At 39.6% G+C, this 23,029-nt stretch overlaps 1 protein-coding gene across 1 annotated transcript in view; it reads left to right on the top strand.

Moving 5' to 3' along the window:
- Positions 1-23,029, top strand: part of khdrbs3 (KH domain containing, RNA binding, signal transduction associated 3) — a 141,319-nt gene that overhangs the window by 93,233 nt on the left and 25,057 nt on the right. Inside the window, exons 4-6 of the mRNA XM_005754060.2 lie at positions 527-666; positions 7,603-7,783; positions 22,836-22,918. Of these exons, the coding sequence (XP_005754117.1) occupies positions 527-666; positions 7,603-7,783; positions 22,836-22,918 (404 nt within the window). The remainder of the gene's footprint in view (positions 1-526; positions 667-7,602; positions 7,784-22,835; positions 22,919-23,029) is intronic.

The following is a 23,029-nucleotide window of genomic DNA, read 5'->3' as shown; positions in this document are numbered from 1 at the left end:
GGGAATCTCTCTGCATGGGCCAAACCCTCCTTGGCAGCAGCATACAGCATGGAGCTTATTTACTCTTCATTCATTATGAATGATGTCTCCAATACTCAGAGCACCAATGATTTACATCTCGTCATTAATTATAGGCAGTCCCGTCCCCACCGACTACCTTCTCATCTCAAAGTTGCCATAAAGTGTAGACACTGATACTGCGGACACATGACAATCATATCAGTCATTTTAAGATTAAAGCCATATTTCCATACCGTTTTAAGTTAGGGGCAAAAAGCAGCTGTGTGAGAAGATGAAGTCAAGCTGGGTCCCGAGGATTTATCAACAGGAATGATCTGAAATGTTTTGCTGCCTCAGGAACGGCGGTCACGGCAGTACTGTAAAGTATATTAATTAGATATTCCCGGGGCTGCAGCCCTGGAGATAAAGGACGTAATTTAATACAGTGTAATTGAAAGCGAGTCTATTGCCGTCTGCACGCACGCATGTGTGTGTGAGTGTGAACATTATGCCTCTCTGTGTGCAGGATTACAATGATGAGATCAGACAGGCCCAGCTGCAGGAGCTCACATACCTGAATGGCGGCTCCGAGGATGCCAAGGTGCCATCAGTGAGGGGCAAGTCAGCCGCCCGTGGAAGAGGGACACCTGTTCCAGGGCCTCCCAGGTAACCTGTGCCCAAATGTGTGTGAGAGTGTGTGTGTGTGTGTGTGTTTATGTGCAAGATGTTGTGCATTTCAGATCATCTGGGGATTGAGTATTATTTACAGATAAAGAGCCACTGGGAAGGCTCTTTATCTATTTCTCCATAAATAGATGTATATAGTATCCAGTTGCATTTTATGAGTTAATGTCTCTATTTAGAATTAAAGCACATTTTGACCGTCTGTGTCTAACAACACAAGAAATATCTGGTGTTTTTGTTTAGCTTTTGCAATACAAGGTAGACAGTGGATGTTTCTTATGTCTCTTGAATCTCTGACGTGACGGCGAGCTTAGGTATTTTTTCAAATGCAGTCTGGGTTGGATTTACTGAAATCTCAGCTGTGATAGCAGTGTGAGTGTGATTACTTCTTGATTTAATTAAATAATACCTCACGGGCTAATACGGCTTTTCAGTACTGATACCAGAGTACCAGTCAGAAAGTACTCTGACATTACTCAATACTCAACATTAGACATTAGGACCATTTAAACCTTTCACTTGCTTTCCATATCGTCAGTAATTCATAAGGATCTGATACAATAGACGTTTTCATATTGTTATATCGAACAGCCCTACTGAGGAATGTCAAAATCTGGACCAGGGCATCACTGAGCTCATGTTCTGTTGGATTTAGGTGAAGTGAGCTTGAGGTACAGCCAGTGGTATCAATTCCTTCATCCTCCAGGACCACATTGTTGAGCACCAGGGTGCTGTTGCCAAGCCTGTAGAGGTCTGTCCCTCCATGGATATGCCTCCCCAGACAACACTGACTTGCCACCAAACTAGTCGTGCTGCACGATGTTACAGGCAGTATAACGTTCTCCATGGCTTCTTCAGACCCTTTCATGTCTGTCACATGTGCTCAGGGTGAACCCACTCTTATTGTGAAAAGCAGATGGCACCACTTGTGGACCTGCCAATTTTGGTATTGAGCACTGGGCCCACTTGAGAACGTCAGCCCTATTTCTGATTGTTTGGTCAGATACTTGCACACCAGTGTCCAGCTGGAGGTCATTTTGTAGTTCTGACAGTGCAGAGAAGAGGAAGAACTGTGTAAAGACTCTAAAAGATACAAGAAAAGTGTGTAACAACTAGAGACAGTAGTTTTAGTGGCTTGATTGTTTAAACATTAGGGGCTAAGCTAAAGGACCAACTCTTACCAACTGGTGATGTTACCAGTTATTCCACATATTTGTGACGTTGCCCCTTGACACAGCTACAACATGCAGAGTGTAGAACCTACGCAGAGCTTTGCAGAATTAGGATAACAAAATTATTTTGTTATTCTAATTAAAAAGCAAAAAAACAAAACACACAGGATTAAATAGGCCATTTTGAAAGCCCTGGTAAAGAGCCTAGATTGCCATTTATACTTGTTGGTGCATCTGCCAGAAAGACATGTATCATAATGTGTCTGTACTGATCTATCGCCATTCCAACAGGACAAAGCAGCGGTATCAAACTGAGCACAACAAACCAGACAAAGACTTCATGTGTAATATGACTTGTTATTGAACAGTTTGGAAGTTGTTTCTTACTTTTTGAAAGAATGAACTGTAACAAAAAACGTTCTTCTTAAGCCAGAAAATGAGCGCTGGTATTTCTGAGTACACCATGCAGAATGGCTGCAGACCTCAGCAGGAATTAAAAGAAGAGTGAGAAACTGTAGTTGCAGCAAACCCAACCCAGTGCCGTTATCAATTGAAGTTGGCACTGTGGAACTTCGCATACAGCTGCTACTTCCTTGAATTTATACGCTTTTTATAATGTATTCTGGAAGACTAACAGGGCACAAACAAAAGAAGCAAAGCATCAAATATGAGGGAGATAAGTTTTTTTTTCTTTTTGCACAAAACTGTGCTTTTTATCAAGCATTGCTTTAGAGGTAGAATTTGGTATTACGTATCCTAAATATTAAACATTTAATAAAGAGCTACATTTATTTGTCATTCCAGTCAAATAAGATAATTAAAGACAAGTGTAAAAAGACATTTCTGCATTTTGAATGTTAAAGATATGAAGGGCTAAATACATTGTAGACATTTGGCCCCCAGGATCCCTGCTGTAGACCCTTTATTCCACTCATGGTAGGTTTTGGCAGCAGCACCAGCACTTAAATGCAGCAAGCATTCCTTGAACAGCCTTTTTGTAAATGCAAGAGATCAACTGGCGCATCTGTTTACGGCAAAGCCAGACAAACTCACCCACTTTAATAAAGTACAAGTCAATAATCTGTATTTTTCATCAGGCCACAGGCAAGTGCAGTCTGATTTTGTGCAACACAATAAGTTTGCTGCATGAACAGTTTTTACACACAAAAGCAGCACGCACTGCTGTTTATTATTTTGCTGAGACTTTTGAAGTTTGAAGCTAATAACTTGGAAGTAAGACTGACTTCTTGTTCTGTTACTTCACTCAGCAGCTCTGCTGTCAGAAAGATCAAATCAAAGGCCCTCACATTAATTACTCAATAGTGTAATGTTTAGCTAAATATTATGACACATTATATATACATCTTATATTAGCAATGTAATTCTGAAAAATAACTCATTGTAGTAATATTTTAAAATAAATGTAGTGGAGAACATTCCACGTCCCTATACACACACCGTGCATGCTGCTGCAGGTCTCCTGAGTTTATGACTATGAGCCAAATTTGGTTTGATTTGTGGCAAACTAAGCTAAGTTTGTTTGCCTGCAGGCAACAGTCATTTTAGCTCTTCCTTAATTTAATTCACTTTCTCAAACAAAGTGGGAGTGCATGGAAGGTGAAAAGATCCCTTTCCTTGATGCTTAAGCTTTTTGAACATGTGCTGTGATGTAGAACTCATATTGCTTTTTCACTCTTGGAAGTTTTCATTACTCTTACAGTAACGAGTATGGCTGTTTTGAACTCTAGGCTGCAGTTTGATCACGAGTTACATAAATTAGATTATAACAGCCATCATCCTTGTGTTATAAAACCTGTTTATTCAAAAATACAGTATAGATGCTGTGTGGGCTGTATTTTTTAATACTTTATATTAACAAATGTTATCATTTTACAGTTTACACAGCTAGTTATAGTTATACAGATGTTAGTCTACAAAGTCATGACTGTTGACTTGCGAAATCTAAACTTTTAAACTTTACTTAGTGATCCTCCATCAAGCTGTTCTTCTGAGATTGATCTGGCCTTATGTGCATTATGAGCATCTAGATTGTACTGGGTTTTTTATTTTGCAGTGATAGACAACAATATGATTGTAGGGTTTTAACGTTAAACAACCCTTTTCAGGATGGCAATATGGAAATGAAATGCAGATATGCAAACACAGATACGTTTTAAAATACACCAAGCCAAGATGAGATGCAACAAAGCACAAAGGTCATGCCAATCCATCATTTAACAAAAAAATACAATCCTGAACCACATCTGTTCATATTTTGCCTTCCCCCTGGTTGCAGTTTCTGAAACTATTTGCAATTTACTTACAAAATATATGAAATCTTACAATATTCAACAATAAATAATTTAAGAATCATAAGAAAACTGAAAAGTAAGAAAAGTATTTCAACATAACTATCCCTTCCTCTTCCCTTAGTGGCACAGTGTAGTGAGCTCAGCTCTTATCAGCCCCTTTAGATCACAAGGTGGTTGCTAAAGTTGCCTCGTGTCTTGCGAATAATTCCCATCTAATTCATAAAGGCAGACAGATGCATGTTGCAGTCTGGCTGAAATCAGATTGGAAATAGTTACTGTGAATTTCTATTTAATCTGAATTTCTGTGTCTGTAGATGGAACAGACAGAAACAGATTTCACTGGTTTATCACAGTTTAGTGACATATTACCACCAGCACAATTCATGTAATCGTCAACTTGACCCCATTCGATAGCAGACTGACTTATTGCCTGTCTTATTGCCTTTTTATCAGCATCTGCAGGCCTCACAGTAGTTTTAACCCCTGGGGCTTCCATGACTGAGAATAAGGGACTAACTAAAAGTGATGTTAATGTTTTTTCATTCTGAGCTACATTCTGTTCCACACTCTAATCCCGTCGGTAGCAGTGCCACATACTCACATTTCACATTAGTACAGGGTCCCACAGTGAACAGCCAATAGAAAGGAGTTAGCAGGAGTGAACAATTAAATTAATTTACTAAACCAAACTAAACCTATACCACAATCATTATTAGATCAGGTATATTTAAATTAACATTTACTTAAATATTATTTAGCAGAAAACCTTCAGAAAGTATGAATTGTGCAGAATAATAATTCATAATATTATTGCTTCATGTCAGTGTAGTATGAAAATGTTATATTTACATTTAACACCATTATTTCTTAATTTAACTGTACTCCCCTGGTCATGTGAAAAAGCACACAGAAATAGCCCATGATTGAGGCGAGTGTGTATACCACCTTTTGGCTAAGCTAACAACGTACATTTTGTGAATAGCAGTGTTTGTTTGTTCCATGTTAAAAGGTCATGTTTTACCCGAAACTGCTATTCATGTGTGATGAAATAGGTCAGGCCGGTGAGCAAGCACCTCTAATTGGAAAACAACAATGATAGTAAATAGTGTCTAGCAGAGTGCAGTGATGCAATGTCTGGTGTCCATAAACATTAGCAAAGCAAAGCCTCATTTGCATAAAATCCTTTAAATGCAAATGATCTCCAGTTGATGCTTGCTTCTGTACCATCTCTGTGAACCCACGCTAATTCCAGCTCCTTGGAGACCTCACAAGACTACAAATGAAAATACTCACGGCCATTAGGAGACTTTAACGCTCTTTGCTCGACGCTCGCTTTAAAAAAAGAAAGAGAAAGCAGTCGTGTTGTTTGCTCTTTGTGTTTAGAAAAGAAAACACACTTCTTTTATCAGATTTTGAGATAAACAAGGTCACGAAGAAAGGGCGTTTGTGTTGCTCAGAGTCAGAATATAATTGGCTGTGTTTTAAATTACACTGTAATTAGCATTTACCATGCTTAATTTGTGCGTGATAAGACAGGAGTCCCACAGGCTCCTACAGTGGAAGTAGCATGCAGTTTCTTCCATATTTGCACGCTTTTTTGATGCCGTTCTAATAGAGACTTTGTAATTGATGTTGTCAGGGCTCTGTGTGCGGGCAGGTGGAGATGTGGATCCAAGTGCAGGACTCTCAGACGGAAATATAACTGAAAACCACAGCTTTATTGCTGGCACCAACAAAACAGAAACCAAACATGAAAACACTAACTGGAACACACAGGCAGGATCTGCGGGTACGACGCGACACTGAGCACAGGAAAACACAGGGCTAATATACACAGGGTGGTAATCAGCGAATGGGCAACAGGAGGGAGACACAGCTGGGAGAGATCAGGGTTAACGAGACGGGGGGAACCAAGCTGCACACACTAACATAAGACAAAGACTTTCACAATAAAACAGCATGCAGACTTTACACTGAGAGACAGACAGAGACTGACACATGGAACCTGAACTAAACTAAACGTGAGATACAACTGAGAACAAATCCTTAAGCACGGATAAACAGAAACAAGAAATAATCATCATCACTACGAGAATAAGAAAACAATCCATGAAGCAGAATTAAACCGAAATATAATAAACTCAAAATACTGGGTCCAACGGACCCAGAACCGTGACAGATGTTCCTTTTTACACTAACTTTGACTGGAGCTGTTGCTGGAATAGAAGGATCCAGCACTTAAAGGGGAATCGTTTTTTTTAAAAAAGTATTTAAACTTAACGACGGTCAAATTGCAATCAAGTAAACATTCCCTACTATCCTGGTTAGTCTTTTTTCACTCTCTCTGTCTTCCTGCCCCAAATCTGTGATGTTTCACCAGGAAAAAAAAAGAAAAGATGGGAAGAAGGAGCTGAAATGGAAAGCATAGAAAGAAAATGACCCCTGGCGGTTTTCTGCTGCTGCTCCATATCAGTTAACTGCTTTTAAAAAGAAAGCTCATTCGATGTAAAAAGCGCGTGCAACATTTTTACCAAACCACAAGGTCAGACCGCCTTTGATTTCCAGCAGAGCAGCTTGAATTTGCTTCCGTCTTGATTTCAGTGCGAGTTAGGCTCTGTGTTCCAGATGTCATCAGAATCGCTCACTCGTTTGCTGCAGAGCCGCGTGTGATGGGCATGCTTGGCTACTAAAATATTAAAGGCAGAAGTCGGGTGTTGGCAGTTCTAAATATCAAAAGAAACCATGTCTAAGAAATAGATTTTAAAGAAATGTTCAGTTTTTGCAGAATTTTAACCAGTGCTTTTCTCTCCAGGCTGACAAGTTAGAAAATCAACAAACAGAGTAGAATACATTTATTATAAAACAGGCAGAAGTACTTTTTTTTTTCTTTATCTACATTTGCCGTAATAGACAAGAAAGCAATTCAGCCACAAGACATGCTGTGTTTTGAGTAATGGACATGACTCACTTCTTCTCGACTGGAAGAACTTGCCCTCCACCCTCGCTGTTCCTCTCTCTCCACCTACACACATAACCTGCCTGCCGAATGTATCAAATTCATTGCTACGGTTGCAGTCAAGTCATTCTGGCCGATGTAGGAAATCACTAACTGGAATGGAAGTAGATGAGGCAGCTTCACTGCAAACATGATATATTACAGCACATCATCGTGAAGACATGGAATGCAATGGACATCTGAGATAGATGAAATACTGTGAACTGATATGCATTTAACAGTATCGTTTACTGCCTTAAAAATGATATGAATATGTTGTGTTGTGCATCTGATCCATCTCAGCTAGACGCACATTTCCATTCCTCCCTCCAGTAATCTACAGAATTTATTACAGTCGCCTCCAAAAAAGCTAATAAGATATAAAACATGCATTAGCTCTTTCATCTAAACCTGGGCGGATGTTTGTGTCTCGTGTCAGGAGTCGCGGAGGAGTTCCTCCACTGCACGCAGCACTGCCTCGAGGAGCCGCACCCAGAGGATCCCCGCCCAGCCGGGTTCCGTCCTCCAGAGGGCGAGGGGTGCAGAGAGCCAGAGGGGCCCCCCCGGCCACCGGGTACAGACCAGTTCCTCCCATAGTCCAGGACTCATACGGCGAATATGTGAGTATTTCCAATATAATGCGAGAACACAGCAGTGAGCACACGTGTGCAAAAATATGTTTGCGTGTTGCAGTTTGTGTCCATGTGTGTGAAATTGAAGTTTAATAAATTTTTAACATAGTGTAGGGCTGAGTGCCATATCAACTGCTACTCGTTTTTAAAATAAGAATGAGAGAGTTTTATTGAAATATTTCAGATTTGGATTGACTTTTATGTTATATTAAAAATATAGATTCAGTTAAATTTATGTCTTACTCTTTCCATGAGGCAATCTCTGGGGATTAAAAATCAAGCCACTGGAGAAATTGTTATTCCTCTGATGCCCACTTGAGGCTGGCATGTCACCCTCCAAATATGGTCACTGCTGGGTCTTCAAACCCAGCAGTCTCCAACCCCCGGGCCACGGACCGGTACCAGTCCATGAGTCGTTTGGTACCGGGCTGCGTGAGTTGAGGCTCGGGTGTGAAATTTATGGTTTTCAGGGTTTTTATCGTTAACTCGGTTTCCCCGGGTCTTTTCATGTGTTGTAGTCTTGTGTCTTATTTTGAACGAAATATTTACACGTTAGCAACCACAGAGCATCAAGGGGCAGAGAGGAGGAGGTTAGTCTCAATGTTGTTGGTGCATCTCAGGACGACGCTGCTAATAAAGTTACACAATTACACAGTGAATTTGTGTTTATTATTATATTTACAAAATACCACAGTTTTTGTCTCGGTCGTATCATTTTATTTAGTTGTATTTATAGGTTGGGGACTGCTGTTCAAACCAACACGGCAGCAGCAAAAAACGCAAACAATGAGTCTGAACACCAACCAATGACATCACAGTGGTTACATCTATCTTCGACTGAGCTATATTTGTGTCCAAATAGTCTATGATCGTTCTCTATGAATGTAGCTTGATAACATTGTGCTTTCTGGGAAGCTGCAGGTTAATAGTCGATGGTTTTCTTCAAAAACACAACATTTAGGCTTTAAAATGCATGGGTCGCTTTGGAGTCCATCTGTTTTGTAATGTTAGTTTAGTTTTAGAGGTGTTTGTTTTGGACAGTTCCACCCCCATACTATGAAGAGTAGAATCTAGTTTTAAAAATTACTTTTTTAAAGCACAGGAGTGGGGTTTTCTCCACCGGGGATGACCTGGTTACTGTGGATGAGAGGTTTTCAGACTGTGAGGTGCATTTCCCCAGTGGGAGTGGGAGAGTTGGAGGAAGAAGCCAAGAATAGTGAACATTGTGTTCATGCATGCTTGTGTTATGGAAACAACAGCAGATTAGTTGCAGCAATTTCATTGCTGATCTGTCTGTTCATCAGCGTGGCAGCAGCAGGAGATGCTGCGACATATAGCTGAAGGAGGTGTAATTATAATGTGTGTCAAACATCGAACTCCTTCTCAGAGTCATAACTCTGAAAACACGAGTTTCATGTGCATATTTTTATACTTGGTATAGTTTCTGGTTTCCAAGTATACCAACGTTACTTGGCTGTACACTGTCTCACTGACACTTCAGCGTTGTCCCTTAGGCCTCAGAACTGTTGTGTTTTTAACTACTAAGGTATTCCTCCAGTTTGTACTGTAATGGTTATGTTGCAAACAGAGACTTAAAAAGGATAATTTGGTTTATGTTCTTTGTTCTAATTAGCTTGAATTTAAATGAATACGGGATAAAAATTGAGTTCAGTTTGTAGCCTGTGGCTAATTAATGGACATTATGGGATCATTATTTTCTCCTAAGAGTAAGATGTCTTTTTTTTTTCAGTTTGAAATGTAAGCTCTCCTCTGTTGTTTCCTTAACGGTCAGAATGTATGCATCTGATATCTAATTCTGAATTATCAATATTGGAGCAGCATAATAATAAAACAAGGATCACACACAATATCTTGTCTCATATATGAAAAAAACTAGATGTGACTATGTTCGAGGTAGTATGTTACATTTTGATGTCATAAAACTGTAACCTGTTTAAGATCCACCGTCTCTGGCAAACTTAAGGCTAGGGTTAGAGGTCAGTCCAAAATAGTTTCAGAAACGAAAAAAATGTTACTTCCAGCCTTCTTGCATGTATTTTGAACTTCAAATTCTTCTGTTATTCACAGTTAGTTCTCATACTACACACTTAATGTTATCACTTAACTGTAAAACAAATATTAATTAAAGTTACAATTTTTTCTTAAAAGCTTTAAAATATACAGCGGTCCATCAACCTATAAATAGTCCCACAAATTCCCATTTTTTAGGTGGTTCAGATGCCTCTTAAAAAAGGGAAATATAACGCAGTATAATTGCACGACGTTCATTTTGTTTTGTTTTTTAATTCAAATATTTTTGATTTATTATTGATGTATATGTGCTGCACAAATACTAACCAGACATGTTGAAAATGTTGACTGTCAAATCAAAATTAGCCTACAGCTTTAAAATGTATATTGTTAGGCTACCAGAACACAGTTAATTCCAGTGAGTAATACTTTTTCAGTGGTTTACCATTTTAAGTTACCATCATAGCTCATATACAGAATCTTTTTCTTACCTCCATCTCATTCTACAGCGTAGACTTCACTTGCAAGCAGGCGGATAATCATGGAGGAGCCACTAGGCTAATTTTTCTCGAGCTGTTGCTAGCTTGCTAACAGATCTTACAGTAATATTTTGTGCCCTTCTAGATTTCAGTCAGCTTTTGCATACCTGAAATCAACATTATTCTTAACAAGCCTAAAAATCTGGGTCCAGAGGCTAAAGAATGAAGTTAATCACCATAACATGAATGTCAGACACATTTACAGTTAAAGAGGTTACGTCCACAAACAATTGTGTAATTGTGTCGACTCAGCGCGGTCTATATGGAACACGAAAAATATCTGAGAGTGATGTGTAGGTCTTCCACCTTAAATCAGTGCAGCAAAGGTACAAAACGGTGAAGATGGTATCACCAGAGTACAGAAAATTAACTGTTTGATACTCAAAATGTGGCACAGATGTCTCTCCCAGATGTGTTTTTGTAGTAGTTCACATCCCTGTGGAAAGAAAAAAATCTGTTTCAAGTTCCCTCCCTTTAAGCTGTTTCGAGCTGTTATTGTGGACTGTTCTTGTAGCTTACCTACAGTCTTATGGTAACCTGCAATATCAACAGCTCCCAGAGATGAATACATTGGGCTTAGAGTCAGAGGCTTTTGTGCATTTGCCAAGAGAGTCTCCTGCCGCACTGTCAAGGCAAGTTCCCCAGAGACCCCGGGATCAGCATCGCATATTTAGCAGAGGGAAGGAGCGAGGAGGTGGCCTGCATTGGAAAATTGCCCCAGCAGCCCATACCTAACCACATCTGACAGGTTTATTCAGAGGTTGCAATTCAAATGCGTGGAGGTCGTAGAGAATGACTCCTGGACCAGCTGTTTGCCATCATTGTCACAGTTGTAAACTGTGTCCCGTCCCCCGTCTCCCCCCCGTTTCCCTTCCCGACACCTGCACCTGTGTGTCTGTGTGTGAGGGGAAAAAAAGACCCCCAACATCTGCCACATGATAAATCGAAGCACATCGCTGCAAATTAGAGGCTCAATGAGTTACTCTGTATTATCTGAATGTATCACTATCCCAGGGCAAGCGTTCTCTGTCGGCCGCTGACAAATAGGCCCCTGTATTCATCAATGAAATGACAAAGGGATGTTTCGCTGCTTTCATTTGTCACCGCTTAGCTTTTGCTCATATACACGTTCCCGTTGTGCTCTGCTCAGCATCGCCACGGGCCAGAACACTTGTTCAACTGGAGGCGTCTTCTCCGCTCTTGTTCAGGAAGAAAGAGCCAGACCTCGATTACCCCCTTGCGATTTTTGTCTTGATGATGCCCCGCCATGCAGTCGGCATGCACCTTTTGTTAAAGGTTCTACTTGCATCAGTATCAAATTACTCTGAAACTAATTGTTACCAAACAAAATCACGGAAATGTCATTATCCCGTGTTCCAGTCCTGGCTGCCCCGGCCGTCTTGAGTGCCTACTGTGACTGCAGCCAAATCTCATTTCGTGTAATTCATTAAGTGCATTGAGATCACTGTCTTACCTGCTGCTAATCCCATTGGAGGAGAATTAAACATGATGTAACTCCCATGTCAGAAATGAGGCTCTGGCTGGTATCTTTCCGTTCCAGCATTGCCAATATGGAACAGAATCCAAGGAGGCTAACCGAAATAGTAGAACATCAGCTCCATGCTGGAGATGTACGCGACAGAAACTGTGTTTGTTTCTGTTCACACGGTAGCTGAATTCCTTTGGGTGAGAGGACCACGAAGTGTGCAATGCATGTGGGTTGGCATTGTTTATGTTAAATCCTCCAGGAACAGTAATCCGTTCTGAGCATTGTGAGTCCTTGCTGACTACTGTGGCATTAAAAAAAAAACAAAAAAATCTCCCTCAGGCACTTCTCCGCATGTCGAGTCCTGCTGAGAGCCAAGCACTGTTAATTGAATCGTGTTGTCTAATTCACTGTCCTTGTAGCAGTTTTAACCATCGAATGTGATGGTTAGGGAAATATTTTAGATACAGTAACAAAGAAGCTGCAACCAACTGGTGTGGCAGGCAAGACCAGTCATGAAGATAGGATTGAATCCTCCCCACACGGGACCAAACCTGTGATTTGTACTAATTGCAGAGAAAATTGAATTATTCTTTGTTAGCTCCCAACAAATGAGAGTCATCTGTAATTTCTACCACAAATTAGAAATTTCAGTTATCCTCTACTATTTTATTTTTGTATGTGGAGCCTCTAATTTGTTTTTGTGGAGCAAATTATTGCCTTCTTTTCTTTCTCTTTTTAGCCTGAAATGAAAAATGCCTCAAGACAACACATTGCCACAAAATGTGATTTTCTTATTGCCTGGAGACTGACGAATTCTCAGATTTTCATTCAGCACCTCCAGCAGCACGGTTTTATCATGCATGAAGCAGAATATCTTTCTCTCTTCAATTAATGTCACATTTTTTATAAAGCACCAATTCAAAACATCAGTCACCTCGACGCACTTTATATTGTAAGGTAAAGGCCCTGCATTGTTACAGACAAAACTGTCAGAATTGGACAATCTAACCAAACCTATAAGTAAGCACTTGGAAATAGGGGTGGGTTTTAATAATCGATTCATCGATTAAAATCGATTCTGGCTTGGATAACGTGATATTGATTCATTAAAATCCTGAATCGATTTTTTAATATAAATGTATTTTGCCCAAAATTCCAGAAACGTCACAAAATTTTGACAACCACCAAACATTTAAAACAGTAAATGACAGCAGTACACGGCTTCTGCACAAAGACGTAAACACAAAGCGCAGACCCGCAGATCAGAATCAGTGAGATGTTGCCTTTCTCACCGGACGGCACGGAAACGGTCGGGGCTGAAAGCCGACAGCTCGCAGATTCTGATGTTTCGGCAGGTCTGCGCTTTGTGTTTACGCCCTTTTTGCGCTGATTCTAAAGCTGTTAGTTTTTATCTCTCTCCAAACAATATTGACCGAACCAGCAGCAAAAGAAGATCCAAACTACGCTTCACATAAACATCGTCATGGACTCCCTCTGACTTTTGCTGTTTTGCTTCCACCAATAAAATCACACTTCATGCACAGCTCTCTCTCTCTCTCTCTCTGTACTTCAAGAACAGTTTCCTGTCTATCCCCGAAATCTGTTTTCTGCATTATTCGCGTGCTTGTTACGCACAAGACTACAGTTATTTACAGCGCTGTCGGACAACGTTTTTTTTTTCCTTTTACTTACTTCCGAAAAGAAAACCTAATTTCTGCCGTTCAATACTGAACAAATTTAAACTTTTTAAAATTGTACAAAATGCAAAACGCTTAGCCGTGTCTCTAATAAAACCGCTGTAACTTCAGAGGTAATGTTCTTGAGTTGATTAATGGTTTTCTTTCGTTTTTGATCTACTGCAGAATATTTTTATAAAATCCCAGGCCAGCAAAATCACCTTCATGTTTTTCTGTGTTTTATCTTCAGCTACTTTGACACAAAAGCATCTGCTGTGATGCTCACACCTTTGATAAAGTCTTGCGAGTGTCAGCTTCCTTTTTATAGATACAAAAATATGTAAATGTATTGATCTGAATTATAATATTTCTGACTGTCTGAGGCAAAATTTCCCAGATTCAAATCGAATTGAATCGAATTGATTCAGGACCTTGTGAATTGAAATCAAATCGATTCTAGAAATCACTGACAATACCCAGCCCTACTTGGAAATACTGGAGAGGAGCAGCTCACTTTTATCAGGAAGAAAGCTCCAGCAGAACCAGGCTCAAGGAGCCGCAACCTTCTGCTGTGACCAGTTATGGAGTAAAGGGAAAGAGAAGAGCAACACAAAAAGAGGGAGAGGGCAAAATGGGAGAGGAGAAGAAATGTTCAGTACATTAGGGGAAGTTCCCAAGCAGCCTAAATTTAAAGTAGAAAATCACATTTAACTATTGCATCTGTGATCTGTTCTATATATAACCAGAATACAACCAGCTGGCAGCCAGTTGAGACGAGTCCCCCCGAGTTGTGTTCAGTGACATAAACTCATTCAGACTGTTGGCAACATGTTGGCAAACTGTTTGCATTTATTAATTAGACAGCAAGTATTTTGAAACCTTTGACATGGTCGGATGGCAAAAGTCGGATGGCGACTGTTTGCAGAAAAGTTACGACCGATCAGGTGACCTGGGCCTTAAGATCAAAAGCACTCTCGAGTGTGCCACAGCCTCAAAATGTGGGCAACCGTGTAGTCGCTGTAGTCAGTTGCAGAATGTGAAAGACTTTTATGCATTCTAGGCATCCTCTAATTTTTTTATAGATGCAGGGAGGCTACTGTCCTGCTTTTACTCCTGTGACTGAGCTCTGTCAAGCTAAGCGTGTTTTTCAGCTGAGCCAATTGTTCGATTTTCTCAGGAGCAAGGTGCATGAGATGAGCTCTCTTGTTTGTAGTATTTTTCAAAATCCAGAATATTTACATTTTTTAAACAAATTAAAATATTGATATTTCGTGTCCTTGTATCAATACAGTCTTGCCACGACCTGTCATGACTCTGTTCTGCATAAGCACGTATAGTCGAGCTACATCAGAAGTGAAAGCGGTGAGTGATTTGCAGTGTGCAGATGTTTTTCTTCAGGGCTAATTTATTGATGGCATGAATTCCCTTGATAATACTTGGCAGGTGTGAACAGAATTCATTTAAAACTAAGCCAAGATCAAAACCAAAGGTGTTAAAATAACGGAAGGAAAAACATTTGTCAGGCGTAACACGGGGTAGTGATACTTCAACTTGATGCATGAGGCCAACTTTTTGGCACCCTCAATCTGATAGCGTGAGTAGTATTTCTACCCCTGCAGCAGAAAAGCTCCAGCAAATTCCAGCCTGTTCAGCTTTCTGAAATATGCTGGCAGGAAGAAGCTGAATAAATGACACAAAGCTACTTTGTGAAATTTTTGACCAAGACAGATGACCGAGGATTGCAAATACTGGCTTATTTGTTTTCGGCACGGCAATATCACGGGGTGTTGTTTTGCCTTCATCGTTAAAAAGTTAAGACCAGTGTGTGGCACAGCTGTATGGAGGCAAGACATTTTTCTTTGAACAGATGGTGTCGTAATTTAGTAATCTTGGGAACAACAAAGCTTTCCTTCTTCTTTTCATTTGCTTAATTTTCTCACTTTGTTGTTTGCTTTTCTGACACCTTTTGTTGCGTTTTTTCCTTCTCTTTAGCACAGGCCACGGCGTGCGTGCACTTTCTGGGAAAAGTTCGTAAAGCGAGGGCTGCACGTCGCTGAACTCATTTGGATTTAGTACAGACTGCTTGGAATAAATCCAGCGCCGGAGTGTCAGTGGCATCCTATCTGTTACAGTGGTATTGTAGAGCACAGTGCCGCGGCCGTGATACGCCTGTTGTAACATGCAGTGCCAGACCCTCTGTTAGTCTTCAGTGGCCTCAAAGGCCAGTCCTTATCTTTTGACAACACGCCTCTCAGCCATCCACTAGCATTCAAATGAAAGACTCACTTAGGAGCTGTTCTCTCTCCCTCCTATCTGTCTCTGCACCCCCCCTTCAACCTCTCACTGTCACACTAATCCTGTTTAGCGCTGGAAACACGGCACTTTTGCAGTATTGTCGCACTATTGTGCTCTGGAAGGTATTTCGAGTAAATGGTATATCAGTACAGACACATCAGATATTATAATCGCTTCACTGAAACCATCATCACAGTCTGTGCTCCATTTTTAAAAAGCTTTTTGTGTGACAGACGCCGGTGAAAAGAATCATTTTAAATGTGCCACTGTGATTTATAAACCAGGCATGTTTCGCCTCTCAGCCTTCTTGTAACTCAATTATAGAGTAGCTGCTCTAATAAATGGCAATAACATGCCATTGTTAAAGTTTAATGTGGCCCTTAATACCAGTCAGCGTTGTCCAATGTGAGTGGACAGCACCTAGATAGAGTCACCAGTGAGACGAGATGAGGACTTAGCAGTAAGGGCTTGTGCTGAAGCCTAATTAAAGTGTCTACCAGCGCTGCGACCGCTGTGCTTGGTCTGCATCTGCTATGGTTAAAGAGGGCTTTGTGCATCATGGACTGTATAGAACAATATACATTTTCAAAGCTCTGCTTTGAATTTGGTGCTCCCACACTGGATCACGGAACTTTGTTTATAGCAGAGGAAGCTAAGTCATCAGCTAACGCTAGCAAGATTGTCAGCAGTCTCATTAGCCCTGTGGTTGCATTACCTGCTAATTAGAGGTAAGTAATAGACTAATTACAGTAATAGACTAACTACAGCTTCAGTCATCAAGACACATCAAGCTGTACTACATTTGTAGTTATGGTTTGTAATAGTGTTGAGTTGGAGATTTTAACATGGGATCGTATGCGGATTGACTAATTTTTGGAGATTCTTATATAGCGCTGTATAGGGCTGCACAATTAATCGTTAGAAAATCGCGATCTCAATTCATACTTATGTGCGATCTCATTTCCAAATGACAACGATTTTTAAAAAAAAGAAAAAAAAAGACGACAACGATTGTATCGCATTTTGATCCGGGACGTAATCTGCATGAAAACAAGAAAATCTGACGTGTTAGAAATAGAGAATTAGAAAACAATAGAGTCAACCTCATTAGAGAAACAGTTTTTGGCAGTTCTGCTTGTGTTTGTTTGATTTTTTTAAAGCAGGTTGTGTTTTGCCACAGGGTATTGCCATCTTACTAGTAGGCGTAACAGCACAAATGTCAGTCGCCGTGGATTTTTATCAAAATATTGTAACCCTGAAAACTAGAATTGTTTTTCACAATAACACACAGGGTTTCTAAATGAATTCAGTTCAGTTTTATTAATAAAGCCCTAATTTTACTACCAAATCTCGCTAACTCTGGATTGTAAGGTAAACCCTTCCTATTATGAAGAAACGATTCCCAACCATGTGAAACACGAAGAACTAAGACGTTGCTTATTACAGTTATTCATACGAGAGAACCATTCAAATTAAAATAACATGTTCTAACCACCGCCTATTTTATTATTTTTATTCACTATGTTTTTATTTATTCTTCTTAAAAACAGGCTAATCTGTAACATGGATGTGTCTTTTTCTGGTAACGGGTGAATGAAATTGTAACCTGCTTTTAATAAAAGCCTGGCACAAATAAATTTCATCTTGTCTTTTAATGTTATACTTATTTTGTATAAGAAAATTGATATGTATTGCTGCTATTGCTGCCACGTGATATGAAATCAATACAGAACACACATAAAAAGGGATAAAGTTATCCCTGTAGGAATATTGCACAAATATAGTACACAGAGTTTGACCTGAGAAGCTAAAAAAAAAGTAGTGCTTTCTTTTGTTTCTTTTTTTTTTATATTAATACCATTTCCTTGCAGTCTAATGCTAGTCTAATAGAACCCACAAAGTGCATTTGTGAGGTGAAGTCTATTTGTTTTATTGTAGTAAATTTTCTGAATGACAATGCAGCATCAGCAGAGTATGGAGGCTACTGGCTGCTGATGAGGAGGAAAACTACTCTTTAACTCTCGATTACAGAACCCCCCTGCAGCCTTGATAGCACAAGAACAGAATAATTTTTCTATTAAGATCTTCACATTTAATTATTATTCCTCATACTGAAGGAAATTGAATTCAACAATGTAATTTAAAAACAAATAAAACTGCGTATTGTAGAGGAGTAGGAGAGTCATCTCCCTGGTTACATGACCGCTGGTGGGTCTCAGCAGTGAACTGGAGCTTGTACTATAGATGTGCCATTGCATGGGTTTCCAATGGCGAGCAGCTTCATGCCAAGCCTTACATCACAAAATAGGATGGCGTGATTTAATGCACACTACCACTGGACTCTAGAACAAATTGTGCTTCATTATCTGGCAGTCTGAGATCGTTACCTGCATGACGCCATTGTGCCAGGTCTGTTTGGTGGAGGGGGGATAATGCTGTGGGGTTGTTGAACCCCGCCTAGTTCCAGTAAAGGGGGTAATTAATGCTTCAGCTTACTACAATATCTTGTACAATTTTTGTACTCCCAACTCTGCACGAACATTTTGGAGAAGGCCCTTTCCTGTTCCAGCATAAATGTGCTACAGTGTACGAATTAAAGGTCCATATAAAGACAATGTTGGATGACTTTGGATGTGGAAGGACTTGACTAGCCTGCACCGTGCCCTGACCTCAACCCCATCGAACACCTTTGGGATGAACTAGAATGGAGATTGCAAGCCAGGCCGTCTCATTCAACATCCACGTCTGTAATCACAAACGCTCTTTAGGAGATTTCCTGCAGTCACACCCCAAAACTTTGCAGAAAGCCTTTTGGGAAGAGTGGAAACTGTTGGTGCTGCAAAATGTTTCATACATCTTCATGTAGATGATATTTGTAGGTTGCCCTGTACTTTTGTCCATATGGAGTATCAGTGACTTAGGCTGGTAGACTTTCTCCAGCCCACACAGCTCATTATTTTTAATTAGCCATACCTTTTCAGTACAGGTACTTCATGATGTCGCTCTGTGTCATTAACTATCGAGCTTTAAACACAGCCAGATGTCTGATGTGGTATTTTTCCACATCATTTTATGTAACTCTGCAACCAAGTAGGACAGACACATTCCTTGCTAATTTCATTAACTTTGCTTTCCTTTATACACCAGCTAATTGGTTTTAGTTTGAGACACGGAAAAGTTAAGATTTTTTTCACGGCATTAAATGGTGTAACTCATTGGGTATATTTGGAAACCGACTGTGTATGTTCGCTCAGTCTAGCAGAAAAGTGTTAGGTTCAAGTGTTACTCAAATAACTAAATTATCTCCTGTGAATTATCTTATTTGACAGCTGAGTCCTTCTAAGGATTCTCGTCATTCAATATTCAGGACCACCCTTGTTTATTCCAGCCTGATAAAGTGACCTTAAACCAGAGTCAACTTTTAAATACATTGAAATGGGATGTTCTCAGAGTAATGAGACAAAAGCAGACGTCGTTCTGACAAAAACAGCAACATTATTTTAAATTCAAATGGGAAGACATTTATAGCCACACACAATCTTTCCAGTCGTCTATTAGTTGATGCCGTTTCAGCTTCAAACACTTGAGTTGTGGCTTTTCCATTTCTTTTTAATACATTTAAATATTCTGTGATTAAAGATTCATAGATGATGTTAGGAACCTGATGCTTGAGTTCATGGCTGGGAAAAGGAGGTTGCTATGGAGAAAAGCATCACCAACTTAATGAAGCCTAATATAAGATAGCTGCTCCTTTCCTCACCTTGACTGATGCCATGTAATAAACCACCGAGCCTTATAAAGTTATGTAGTGTTCAGAATGGAAAGGTGCTACTAGTCTTAATTCTAGAAAAAATCAATTGCTGTCATTTGTTCTCATAAGATTTTTTAAAACATTTTTAATATTTCCAATATTAAAAATGTCACCAATTAGTATTTTCACCATTGCTCAATGGTTAGTATTCTAACAATAAACATCATTTCAACATTAAATTTATGGCATTTTGGCATGAAGCAGCAAGCATCATGGCTGAAAAATGAAACCAGTACGTGTGCTAAAACCTGCAGTTCCTCTAATGAGCACTAGATGCTAGTGTAACGTGAGGGTTCACTAGATGGTTTGGAATCTCTCTGAATAATTAGGAACAGCAAGACGGAGACGGATAACTTTTTAGCAGCCTCTTTACTTTTAGCACACGGCAACAACAACCCACACTTCCTGTGTGCCGCCCTCATGAATACTTCACTGGCCTCTCAGAAGCCAGGAAATCTTATACTCAGATCAAAACAGGGAAAACAACCAGGTAGATATAACACATACTTATTACTGGTTTGAACATGCATGTCTAAACATTCAAACATGTAAACATGTAAATATCAAAACACGTAACCACCAAATAGCTACATAACTAGCTTTATAACCTTTGTAAACACCTCTTTGTATATCAAATTAGATTTAAATTTACTTCTACACTTTACACTAGTTTTAAAAATTGAGATTATTTTTTTGACTCGGGACACAAAAAAATGAGTATTTTTTTCTCCAAAAAACAATATAAATTTTTCATTTCGGTGCTCTGAGCAGGTGAAACTCCTGTGAAAAGAGGTGGACATTAACCAAACCTTAACCCTAGGTTGCCAATAAAATGTTAACAGTTAAATATTCATGTCAGTATTATCCAACCTTGCGTTTGTCAGCCTGATCCTTTTATTGCCACTGTTTTTCAGGTTTCAGGCAGAGGGAAAGCTTCAGTTTCCTCTGCCTGTTGAAAAGTGGTTTTAATTACGTAGCTTTTGACAAAATTGCACTGCCTTTTGAGAGCCTCTGCTTTTGAAGTGGGTTCAAGAGGGTTCATATTGTAGAAAGTACAGTTATTGACTAAATTTAGCCTTCGCATTAGTGTGAAGAACTGTTTATGTTGCAAAAGTGTTTGTAACTGTAGAATTAGAAATGTCAGAAGGGACTTTAATTCCCTTAAAGCTGCCTCAAGACAAATAGAAAAGAATTCACAATTTTACCACGTGAACACCAGTAACATAGTACCTTTAAAATACTACAGTCATTCAAAGTGGTTTACAACATAGAATTAAAAGGAAAAAAACAACAATAATAATAATAATAATAATAATATCAATAAAAACAATAATAATAGCAATTATAGTACAGCTCTCTGGTGGTTTCATTTCTCGGTTCCTAGGGGAGCATAGTGGCTAAATGCATTATCAGCCTGTTTAGTTCCAGATCTGGGAACTACTAGGTAACCAGATGTTGCAGACCCGGTTTTCATATTTACACCCCAATCCATTTAAAGATTTTAAAACAATCAATTATACTTACTGGAAGCCAATGCAGTGAACTGACAACTGGAGTCATTTTTGTTACAATTCTAGCAGCAGCATTGTGAACTAACTGTAGCTGTCTAATAGTCGTTTAGGGAGGGCAATAAAAAGAGCATTGCAGTAGCCTTCCTTTATAAGAAATAAACGGAGAGACCCATCAACCAGGTTCAGAAGCTCAGAGCTCAGCTAAACTGTTGAAAGTAGTTTTAAGAAAACACTGAAGCTTGCTTTTCCTCTATTTACATTCAGAAGTATCTTCCTGTTTGCCCGATTCAATTATGACAGGTGCAATATCGTCAAAGATCCTGAGTTTCAGAGTTAAACTGATCAGGCTGGTCATCCACAGGCTAGCTGTGGCTGTCACTAATAAAATACCAGCATTTTCATTTAAATATATGTTTTAGTTGTAGGTCTTGCTTTATTTCCTGGGTCGATGAGCCCACTGAAGAAAACACAAAAATTAATAAACATTAATAAAAGTAATACTAAGGCCACTTAGCGATCAGTAGCTCTGTTGTATTACCATGAATGTGGGGGTTATGGGTTAGCTGCTGTACCAAATCAAACAAAGCAATGACTTATTTTAGTTTGCTGTCAGGAGGGTTGCCAATATGAAGATTAAAATTGCCAGTTATAGTCTGAAAAAGTCACCCAGTTGGATGACCAAGAAGTTTCCACATACTCGTATCCAGTAGATTCCTAAAATCCAGCTGACGTAATTCACCACAGACTAAGAAAACAACTGCCTATCTCATACTTTACCCAGAGACAGGGAAGTCTTACTACATCTGAGTTGCCTTTGTTATATGTCACATGTAGTTCCTTCACTTTGCTTCTGAAGGATTAAACATAAAAGAGTCAATTCAAATGCTGTCATTTGGCAAATGCATGTTTCTAATCAGGAATTAAGTTTTTAATAATAACACGGATGTGATGAGCATTTTCTTCTGGTGCTGAATCTTACAGACATTCGTTTCAAGCTTGCAAATAAGGGGCAGATGGAATTAGCCAAGAAGTGTGTGGGGGATGAGAGATGTGTCGCTAGGGGTCGACGCCTTTTGTGGAACATAAGTCCCATTTATCCCAAATTAGGACGGGTGCGGCACTGGTTCGCTTTGATGTTCCTCTTGGCGGGGGCCTGGGTAGAGTGCGGGGGTGGGAGGGGTGCAGATTGCTGGAGTATAAACAGATGTTCAAGGCTCATCCTTTGAGGTGGTGATGAAACATAGCCACAGCAAGTCTTTGCATCCCACTGTCAGTTAGTTGACACAGAGACAAGGGCAGGGCTGCAGTTGCTACTCTAATAGTCCTGCATATGTACTTCCAACAGCAGCAGATGAAGCTTTTTGACCTATATATGTGCTGAAAGCTTTGATGTATTGCATTGCAAAAAAAGTTGTCTTTAGTAAGAGATAAGATTTAACGACACTCGCATGATGTCGTTAACCCGCATCAGAAAGGTATCGAACCGCAAGTTAAACAAACAGCACAACACAGACGAATGTATTAATCATACTGTATGTTTTCTTAACCTCATCGCTCCACATTTCAGCAGGTGTGATGTTGAACAGCTTGTCATATCAACATCCTGTTAATGTCAAAATGTTTTCTGGATTTTTTTCTGTGTTGAGCTTCATCTAGCTGGGTAAATTTTGTCTACTTTTTTGCTACAGGAATACGACGACGGCTACGGGACAGCTTATGATGACCAAGGATATGAATCGTATGACAACAATTACAGTAATCAAGGACAAAAGTAAGTTCGACTTTTTACCGAAAGAGTCACAAGTATTACACATTTATTCCACGGATTTATGGGTAAATGTGCAATATACGACTGTTTTAATACATGAGGCACCAAGTACTT

Source organism: Pundamilia nyererei, unplaced genomic scaffold, assembly GCF_000239375.1.
Source record: "Pundamilia nyererei isolate P.nyererei 1_Seehausen unplaced genomic scaffold, PunNye1.0 scaffold00501, whole genome shotgun sequence".
NCBI lineage: Eukaryota > Metazoa > Chordata > Actinopteri > Cichliformes > Cichlidae > Pundamilia > Pundamilia nyererei.
Note: the sequence above shows the minus strand (reverse complement) of the source record. Positions and strands in the feature narration are given on the sequence as shown.